The 10,557-nt window shown below is 49.7% G+C and overlaps 1 protein-coding gene across 2 annotated transcripts in view; it reads right to left on the bottom strand.

Moving 5' to 3' along the window:
* Positions 1-10,290, bottom strand: part of NF2 (neurofibromin 2 (merlin)) — a 26,455-nt gene extending 16,165 nt beyond the window's left edge. Inside the window, exons 1-7 of one of the 2 annotated variants that reach the window (XM_010019722.1) lie at positions 10,159-10,290; positions 9,007-9,129; positions 6,539-6,622; positions 1,978-2,046; positions 1,751-1,833; positions 1,009-1,084; positions 159-293 (exon numbers count right to left, since the gene is read on the bottom strand). In XM_010019722.1, the coding sequence (XP_010018024.1) occupies positions 159-293; positions 1,009-1,084; positions 1,751-1,833; positions 1,978-2,046; positions 6,539-6,622; positions 9,007-9,129; positions 10,159-10,170 (582 nt within the window). In that variant the 5' untranslated portion in view covers positions 10,171-10,290. The remainder of the gene's footprint in view (positions 1-158; positions 294-1,008; positions 1,085-1,750; positions 1,834-1,977; positions 2,047-6,538; positions 6,623-9,006; positions 9,130-10,158) is intronic. The other variant, XM_010019723.1, reaches the window with a different exon arrangement.
* Positions 10,291-10,557: the final 267 nt, after the last annotated feature.

The raw sequence follows: 10,557 nt of genomic DNA, 5'->3' as shown, positions 1-10,557 counted from the left end.
AAACCCCCAGTGATGTAACGAGATGACAAGAGCTCTTCTCACCAGGAAAACACCTCACTCTATTTCATAACACAGTATATAGACACTGGAACACATATTGGAGACATTGGAATATACAGAGTAAAGCAGAGATCTCAGCTGCTGAGCTCTGATGTTACCTCTTTATCGCTGTATGAGATATTGCGGATCTCATTCCACGGGAAGGAGATTTTAGGGGTCAACCTGTTGTCTGGGTCATAAATGTGAAGACCCAAGGCATCAACTCCAAGGAGCAGCTCAGTGCCCTTTTTGTTCTGTAGGGGGAAAGAAAAAAGCAGAAACTCCTTTAATTCCACTTGGAGGGTTGACATGAACTACTGTCAGCTTCACCACCCAGCCCTGAGCAGCAACCCACCAGCACTGCCTACCTGAAGAGCTTCTGGAAGTATCAGAAGTGCCTGGACAAGAGAGGGCTACTTAAGGGAAGACCTTGTAAACAGTCTTCCAGTACTTAAAGGGGTGCCACAGGAAACCTGAAGAGGGGCTTTGGACAAGGGCCTGTAGGGACACAAGGAGAATGGCTTGAACGTGCCAGAGGGGAGATTGAGATGAGCTCTGAGGCAGAAGCTCTTCCCTGGGAGGGTGCTGAGGCGCTGGCACAGGGTGCCCAGAGAAGCTGTGGCTGCCCCATCCCTGGCAGTGTTCAAGGCCACGTTGGACACAGGGGCTTGGAGCAACCTGCTCTAGTGGAAGGTGTCCCTGCCCATAGCAGGGGTTGGAGCTGGGGGAGCTTTAAGGTCCCTTCCAAACCAGGCTGAGATTCCATGACACAGCTTTTGAAAATTGATCTTGTCTGAAAGAGCGCTCCTGTGTGAGCAGCTCTTCATTACCAGCCATGCAGCACTGCTACAACAGCATCTCTCAGGTCTGCTGGCTCTCCAGTGCTCCAAATCCCACAGCAACCCAAAAGAGAAAGATTAACACAAGAGCTACACCGGCAAGAAAACACGTCCCACAACCTGCACTCACCCTAATAGCAAAATAGTTCACTCCGTACATCTCCAAGTCCTGAGCTATCTTCAGATACTCCATTTCAGCTTCATCTCTGTCAGACAAAGAAAGGTCAGCATTACAATGTTTGGTAGGATCAGGGAGAGAGGCACAGCTGCTCGTTCTGAGCCCAAGCACTCACAAGCTTTAAAGCCTGGACTGTCTCTATTGCACAGGTCAATCCTGTCTTTGCCGGCAGGATCAATAAAGTCCAACAGCAAATCCCACTCTGCAGCTCGCCAGCATCTTAATGGCTGCCAAGGCCTTGAGAGACGCAGCACTTCAAGCTTTGCTTTGTCTGTCTCCCAATCGCTTGGGCATAATTAGGAAGTCCTTGTCTGGGAGGTTCCATCTGACTTCAGGCTTATCCACCCAACAAGGAGCATTTTTCCACCTGAGTCAGCAATACACTTCATCAGAATGAATCCCCATTTCTTTCCCTGGCTCCCAAATCACCCTGACCCCAGGCAGGCAGGGCTGCTCACCTCCCTGCCCTCTGCAGGTGGTCCCACACAGCATCAGGTCCTCTCCAGGACCCTATCAGTGACCTGAGCACAGCAGGACTCATGCAGAGCAACCAAAGAAAGCCCTCTGTGAGTCTGCTGCAGAGGTGTGCTGGGATTAGCCCTGCTGTCAGCAGAGCTCATCTCTCACCTGCCCAAGCTCCCCAAACCCCATGGGTCCTGATGGGACCCTAGGCAGCACTGCAGCACACACTCACCTTGCTCTGCCCCGGTGCTCTGCATACCAGGCTGTTATCCTCTCCTCCCACATCTCTGGAGTCATCTGGTACAGGTTTATCACCTGAGAGACGTGGGGAGACAGAGACCAGGTCACACTCTGCTCTTGTCACACTTAGCCACAAGCACCCCTCAGGCAGCCCCACAAAGACCCTCTGTGCAGAAGGCTTGGAGAGCCACCACTCCTCCTCTCAGCCAAGCTCCTTACCCGCTTTGGGAGCAGCTCCTCTTGCGCCAGGAAGCCTCGCTTGTGCACGTTGGGATCGTAATCGCCGTACTACAAAGAAGCACAGATGTTATGCCCACCCCATGTAACACCAGGGGCAAGGAAAACCCTTCACCCCACACATCCAGCCCTTGTGGGGACAGCAAACACAGACCACTTCCACCCGGCGCCTCTCAACCTCCTAGAGCAGAAAGCAGATGCTGCTCAGTGGATTTAATAACCACATTTGCTTTGTTATGTGATTGCTGATAGAGACTGACGTCCTCCTGCTCATGCAACAGGAGTGAAGCACAACAAACCATCCACCATCAGTTGATGTCCACCATCCAGCCAGTGTCCACCATCATAGAATCACAGAATCATTTCGGTTGGAGACTTTTAAGATCATTGAATCCAACCATAAACCCAGCACAGTCAAGTCCATATCCCCATTCCTCCCCAAAATACGCACCCTGCAGGATACTGGCAGACTAACATTGAAGTAAAACCCTGAACAGCACTGGATTTCCACCAACTCTACCAAGCCTGTGTCACCATCCATCCCACATCCATCATTTGGACTAGATGATTATTCCAAGTCCTTTCCCACAGAACAATTCTATTCCACTCTAGTTACCAAGTCCAGAAAATACTTCCTTCAATACAGGGAAAGACTCTATAGGAGAAGGGTCCTTGCTGTCATACTGGTATAGAGACAGGGAGTCAAGATATGGACAAAGACCTGTTCCCAAAGACTGCTTGATGCCAGTGGCTGGGGTGAGGCAGTTTCTCTGCTGCTGCTCACCACCCTCATGGAAGATAGAACACAGAAGACTTTGACAGACTCCTTTAAGGTGCCAAATTTTCTGCCAGAGGGTCTGTTGCTCAACTGGGTCATGGAAACTAACTGGGATTTGTTAAGGGCAGCCAGTAATTAGTGCTATTTGTTTAGATCTGCATCTTTCTGAGCGTATAAAGTGACTGAGAAACAAACCTGCTATTAACAGACTGACCAGCTGAGTGCTCCTGCCACGCATGTGAGAATGAAGCTACCTCCTGGACAGCCTCAAAGAGCAAGAAACCACCAGAAAACAGCACCAAGTACAAGAGAAGAGGACAGTGGATGCGAGGCACGTCCAAGGAATGCTGTGATTTTCAATCACCTGCAAACAGGGTTCTGCAGTGACATTCCCCACTTACACAAGACACGGTGACGTGTGCTCATGTCACTGCTTTCCTGAAGAACCTCAGCTCAGGAAGCACCAAATGGTGACAATCTTTCAAACCAAAACCAAGACACACGTGGTGGTCATGTCCCACGTCAGGCAGCTTTTCGTACCAGCCTCCTTTTAACACCAGAACCAGCACGTTGTACACTAAAACCAGAGCTCAGCATCAAACATCTCCACAGACATCTTTGTTCCATAGATAACAAGCAAGGATTAAAAAGGCAGATGTTGATATGGAGCCAATACAGATGCAAAGGAAGCATGCAACAATCAACACTGACTCAGACTTCAATGAATAGAACAAAACCAGCACGGATTTCAGCTGTTTTCCAAGGTCTCCAGATGCTTGGAGGTCCTCAGAGACCAGCACACTGCAGGTACACGTCCCTTGAACCTACATCAAAAGGGAAAAGCCATAACAACATGGTGCTGGCAAACAAAACAACTCCAATACCCTTGGAGAGGCAGGAAATAAATCACTTGTAGGTGATGAAAAGAACAGCAAAGAGGATTAATGTGATTATATTGGGTTGTGATCTACTGTAGAGATCCAAGACTAAGTATGGATTATGTGATTTGCACGTGGTGAAAAATATTGCTGTGCCCCAAAGGAATATTTGTACTGAGAAGGAGCCTGGCTGAGAACATTGATTATTCACAAGTCAAACATCAACAAACAGCTTTAAGTATTGCAGTATATGTTGGCTGAAATGATTTGGCAAACATACTTCTAAAGACCTTTTCAGTTAAATCATTACTTCAAAACTGCCCTGGAATTCCAGCTCCTGTTAATGGAACTATGATTAATATCCATGGATATACATGGAAAGTGCCTCTACCTCATTCATACCCTTGGCTTATCGTCCTGGATAAACACTGGCATGTTCAGCTTCAAGCTACTGACACCAAGTATTGCTTGTCTGGGGGGGAAATGGAATAAAATGAAAGCAAAGCAGAGCCCTTTATAGTGCTACGGGCTGAGAAGTGCTGAGAGGGCTGCAGCAAGCAGGGATCTGCATTTAAGGGGCAAGAAATGGAAGAACCCCCTGGACATCCCCATGTTCTGCTGGGTGCATTTCTCAGTAGATCCCAGGCTATTTAAAACCTGAACCACGTCCACCACCTGGAAGCAGTGTGGGTGATTTGAACCAGGGCTAGAGACGAAACACACAGTAGATCTCCAAATGAACCCTAGGATACAGAAATACATCAGGGTTTATTGCTATGACCCCTGTGCTCCCTTTGTTAGTGCAGGTAGGTGTGCAGCAACAGCCCAAACCAAGCTGGCTGTCAGTCAAATGGCTGTTATCAGATGCACACACACCTCTGCATCAGGCTGTTATGGCCCTAATCATGCAGATCAGCACGTTGTTACTGTGCTCGGTGGCCACTCTCTTGTCCAGGAAGGACACCATTATCCTACTGACCTGGGAGGAGATGACCTGCAACATCTTTCTCCCCACTTCCACGCTGAAGATGTGCTTTCAGCTTCCTCCTTCCCTGAAAAAGGGAAAGCAGCAGGGGAAAGCCCAGCCTGGAGCCTGGCTAGTCTGGAGGGGCAGTGAGGAAAAGTGCTGTCTGATGCTGACATGAAAGCACATTAGCGAAGAGCAGAAAGGGCATCACAATCTCAGTGCAGAATCAAGATGTGCAAGGTTAAAAGAACTGCTCTGACAGCAGCCAAGTGTTGAGCACGTCGAGCATGCTACTGAGCTCCAAGGTCAGCAGCTGAGCTGGGAGAAGGGAAAGGGGCTGGTACAACAGCCCTGAACCACATCCCAAGCCTGTTCCCAGCCACACGAGCAGAAGCTGTCACGGCCAAGAGTTAACAGCGCTCGATATTTACTCAATGGTTTATTCATTCCTGCAACAGGGAATGTCATCCCCTCCGTATCCTCAGCTCAGCAGGTCAACAGAGGAAAAGGCAAGTGTTTGCTCATGCACTCTAATAAGTGATGAATGTTGGACTCAAAGAGCAACCTTTCGAAAAGCAACTTGTCCTTCTGCTGATGGGTCTCTCGAACAAAATACGGTTCCATCAATATTCTGACAATGAGGAGAAAACCTTTTTCTAGTAAATTCAAACATTTATCATCAAAGAATATCACTGCACATCACCCAGGGCTGCAGCCAGCACACAACTGATGGGTTGTGAGGAAGATTATATGGCAATGACAGTGACAGGACGAGGAGCAACGGCCATAAACTGAAGCACAAGTTACACCTCGACGTGAGCAAGAACAACTTTCTGTTGGGGGTGGCAGAGCACTGGCACAGGCTGCACAAGGGGTGGTGGAGTCTCCCTCTCTGGAGACATCCCAAACCCACCATCACAGGATCACAGAATCTATGTGATTCTATGTGTGCCCTGCTCTGGGTGGCCCTGCACTGGCAGGGGGCTGGACTGGATGATCTCCAGAGGCCACTTCCAACCCAAATGGTTCTGTGATGCAGACAAAGCCATAGGGGAGCACTGAGGACAGGCCCCTGGTTCCAACCAGCCTGGATCAGGGCCTCTCTTCAGGCAGCACAGCCAAACCCCTGTCCTGCACTGTCAGTTGATGGGGGCTCACAGGCCACCAGCCTGAGGTCCTGTGAGCCAGAACACCTCAGAACTGACTCAACAGGAGGCTACAGCAGTACCATAGCTGTGTTCAGATTCACTCCTTTCCCAAAGCCATCATCTCTACACACACCAACTGGAGATTAGCTACACGAGTTGTTAACTGAGCAGCAGGACATGTTGTGCATACACAGGGATAAATTCCCTCCCCTTCTGCAAGAACATTCCCACTTCTGAACCTCAGGCTGCTCCCTCTGCTGTGGGCTGCTGCAAGCTGTCCAAGGCTGCATGCTCCAGACTGGAAAACCACGTTCCCCTAAATAATCCTCAGCAAAAAACAGACTCCAGAGCTGAGGAATGAGCAGAACTTGGAGATCACCGATTTCTTCCTCTGCCTAGCAAGGCCAAACACCCAAGATCAAGGGAAAAGCCAGGAAGAGCCCTTTAACACTGCAATAACATCATGTGGCAAAGCTGTGGTGCTCAAAATAAGGTGGTTATCATGATGCCAAGCATTCTGGGGAAGCAGCAAACTTTGAGTCCCACGGCTGGTTTGTCTCAGGCTACAACAGTAAAGGAACAACACCAACCCATCACCAGCTGTGGCTGCCCCATCCCTGGTGGTGTTCAAGGCCAGGTTGGACACAGGGGGTTGGAGCAACCTGCTCTCGTGGAAGGTGTCCCTGCCCGTGGCAGGGGTTGGAGCTGGAGGAGCTTTAAGGTCCCTTTAACCCAATGCCAGCAGGTCCCTGGAGCGTCCCCCTGTGCTTACCTTGGCTTGGACAGCGTATGAAGCCAGCAGGACAGAAGCTTCAGGAGGACAGTAGATCTTCTCATCCAAAATCTGCTTCTTCACCTGCACACAGCAGTAAAGGACACACCACACACATTTAGCAGAGCAGTGCAAAGCATGACTGGCACAGCAGATGGTTGCAGTTTGCTTTATCTCGAGCTGTCAAGCACACAGTTAACACTGTTCCTAACACTCCTCACAGTTCAGGCTGGGAAGTCTCGGCTGGCTGGGAAGGGAAGGGCTCAGCCTCTCACAAGCCACCTTTTTCAGACAGGTTTGTGAGAAGAGCTTCATTTATTCATGGAAAATGACAGAACCTGTAGCCCACTGCTGAAGGCAAGAGGGGGAAAAAGGTCTGGTGTGTAAAGATGGAAGTAAAACCTCCTAAGGCAGAAGCTATGGACTGATGGGCCATGATACACAGCACGAAATTAAGCAGAAGTTTGCAGTGAGTCTCTGAGCACACAAAGGTTTTGCTCTGGGATCTTCAGGCCTCATTATGAGGCAGTGCTCACCTGTGCTGGAGGCTAATTCCCTCCAATCCCACAGGCAGTGGTTTTAGAGCAGGCAAAGCCCTGCACAGCCTCCCAGGGGAGCACACGTGCAGCTCCCAGCAGCCACAGCTTTACCTTTCCTGCCTTCTGCATATTAAATAATTCATCTTGTCATGTTTGATAGCTTTTGGGTTTGCACACTTTATTTTCCTGAATAAAGGCAGGAAAAAACTCAACATTCCATTTGCTGAGAGACTTAAATGGATTGTCACAGAGATGCAGCAACATCAATCTGAATTTGTAACATGCTGAGTCCCCAAAGTTGGTTACAACACCAGCACAGAGGATATTCTCCTGCAGTAAGATAAAAACAAGAGTTTGCAAGCTGATGTGTGCTCCCATTTCCCACACGTGTTACAGGCTCCTCTCCTCATCAGAAAGCCAAGTAGCAAAGTCACAGTCTGCATTTCTAACACAGCTTTAACTGCTTTTCCTCTGATTTTCCCTTTCAAAGATGCCAACAACGTTTTTCCTCATCAAGGATAATGCCCATGGCAAACCAGACACTTTAAAACAGCCCTACAGAGACACTAGTCCACAAGAGAGACCTTGGGAATCAACAGCAATACTCTGCATTTGGAAGAGCTTTAGCTCTTCAGAACAAAGATGAACTTTGGAAGAGCGAGGAGCACCATGAGCTGGTGAACTCACAGTGACAGCCAGACATGGCACACCGAGCACAGGGGTTTTTCCATCAGCAGCCAAATCCAGGTGAGGCACTGGCACAGGGTGCCCAGAGAAGCTGTGGCTGCCCCATCCCTGGCAGTGTTCAAGGCCACGTTGGACACAGGGGCTTGGAGCAACCTGCCCTACTGGAAGGTGTCCCTGCCCATGGCAGGGACTGGAGCTGGAGGAGCTTTAAGGTCCCTTCAACCCAAACCAGGCTGGAATTCTGTGACATAGCTTCTGACAATTGATTTTGTCTGAAAGAAAGCTCCTGTGCGAGCAGCTCTTTGTTCCCAGCCATGCAGCACTGCTGCAACAGCATCACCTGAGCTGGTTTCTCACAACACAAAGGTTTATAGTGTACTCTGAAAAAAGACAAAAGCCTGAAGATGGGTTCACCCCACTTTCCAAATGCTTAACACAGGGACAGGAGTTACTGGGGCAGGAGGGACCAGTTGGTTTCCCCATCTCCTCTGCTTTTGCCATGAGTCTCCGACAGAGCTCCTGGGATTTCCTTCTGCTCCAGTTCTTTGAAGGCTGTTTTGCAGCGAGGTGAACCTTGCTGCACAGCCTGAGCATGGAATAGGCTGCCTGCATTCTGTTCTGGAGGATGAAATCCCCCTGCTTCACATCAGGATGCTCTCATGTACAAAGGCAATCACCATCCCTCAGCACAACCCATCTCCACACCCTGTGCAGAGGTGGAATCCAAGGCTGTGTGTCACTCTAGCTCACAGTGACAGGTTCAATTCCCCCCAGCTACCACACACTAACATTACCAATCACCTGACCAGTCCTGAGAGCCATTTTAGGAGGTCTGTAAGTCTAGGTATCTCTGCTTCAGGCAGACAAACCATCTCTGTCCTATTTCAAGAAGGTTCTGTTGTTGATGACACTCCCTTTAGAGAGGTGTGAACACAATGCTAAGGATGCACACTTTGCTGACCAAGTTGCTGAACCTGGAACCTTAGAATCACGGAATCCAGGCCTGGTTTGGGTTGAAGGGACATTAAAGCTCTTCCAGCTCCACCCCCCTGCCACGGGCAGGGACACCTTCCACTAGAGCAGGTTGCTCCAAGCCCCTGTGTCCAACGTGGCCTTGAACACTGCCAGGGATGGGGCAGTCACAGCTTCTCTGGGCACTCTGTGCCAAACCTTCTTGCACTTCTGTTTATCCTGGCTCCTTCCCCCTTGGGTTGGAAAACAGTGTCCTGAGAGGGCTCCTACCTGCAGGAAGAACAAGTGCTGTGTGATTTCCTGGACCAGCTCCTCCTCTGCATTCTCAGGATAAAATTTGGCCAGGAAGTGAAAGGTGACGGGCTCCTCTGTTGGAACATCATGATCCAGAACCTGTGGGATACAAGAGCCATTCAGCTACTCTTCCCAGCTCCTTCAGCACTGTCTCCTGGATCTCAGACACTGCTCCCTTCTGTTCCAATCAGCACAACTTTTGCCGAGCCCTTTACATCTAGAACAGACAAACCAACCTAAATAGTTCAGAAACCACAGCTAAAAAAAGACACCCTATGTTTCTGACACTCCTAAGGATGCGGGGAAACAAAAGCAGTAGAAACAAACAGCATGTGAAATGAGAGAGCCAAGCTTGATCCCCGCTGCTCTGCACACGTGGCTCTCCCCAGCGCCGCCGGCTGACACCACCACCCGACCTCCTCCTCATTTCCCTGCGCTGCCTCCTCTTGTGTTTGTTTCAGTGCTGTTCCTCACTGCCTTTCTGTTGTGCTGGCACTGTCCAGTTTGGATTCACATTAGTTCAAAGCCTTGGCATGACCCACGAGGCACCCAGGCCTCCCTCCCAGCCTCGATTACCGGCTGTTTGAGCATCACATCCTTTGGATACCAGCACATCCTTTGGATGCAAACAACCACAGCCATGGCTTCCTAACCCACCTCTCAGCAACCTGGAGGCTTGTGCAACTGAGAATTGTTTCCTCCCCTACCCTCATCTCCTTTTCCCCGCTCTGGTTTTCCTCCTCTGAGAACACCTCAGCAGCAGAAGCCAAGAGGCAACTTCACTTTTCCCCTAATGGTTTTGTTGCTCAGGGGCACAGAAGAGAGACTTTCAGGTTTCATGCATGTTACAGGCATCCTCAGGTCCAGCATCCCAGCAGGGAGGTATCCCAAAATGCCTCAAGGGGATTCAGTGAGGATGGTTTGAGGCTTCACAGCTCCAAAGGAGCTGGGCTGGGGTATCTCTGCCAGCTCTTCCCAGTTTGACTTCCACAGGGATGAGATTTAAATACACCTCACCCAGTTCACTTCAACACCACAGAGAACACAATCTCAGGCACTCAAAGAAAGAGGAAGGTACATTCTCTCTTGTCATCCCACACAACTTCCCAAGGGAAATTTGGTTCCCACCTTCTTGTCCATTTTGAGCCAAGCCACTGTATCCTTGATAGTGTATTGAAGCCCAAAGAACCAGGTTTCCCGGAGTCCGAGTGTCCTGCACACCAGATCAAACAGGTCCTTCCCTTTCCACTTCACCTGCAGGAAATCAAACAGGAAGCAGAGTTATAATGATGGATTTCAGAACATCATCTCCATTCACCCAAATCCACTCTTTTTTCCCCCCCCTCACAAGGTCTCTGAGAGCACGGAGAAGGCATCTGGTACAGATAAGAAGGCATCCTAACGAAGAATACTTTATATCACAGAATCCCAGCCTGGTTTGGGTTGAAGGGACCTTAAAGCTCATCCAGTTCCAACTCCCTGCCACAGGCAGGGGCACCTTCCACTAGAGCAGGGTGCTCCCAACCC

The sequence above is a fragment of the Nestor notabilis genome, unplaced genomic scaffold (assembly GCF_000696875.1).
Source record: "Nestor notabilis isolate BGI_N333 unplaced genomic scaffold, ASM69687v1 scaffold17838, whole genome shotgun sequence".
Taxonomy (NCBI): Eukaryota; Metazoa; Chordata; class Aves; order Psittaciformes; family Psittacidae; genus Nestor; species Nestor notabilis.
The sequence above is the reverse complement of the archived record's forward strand: the minus strand, read 5'-3'. Positions and strand labels throughout refer to the sequence as shown.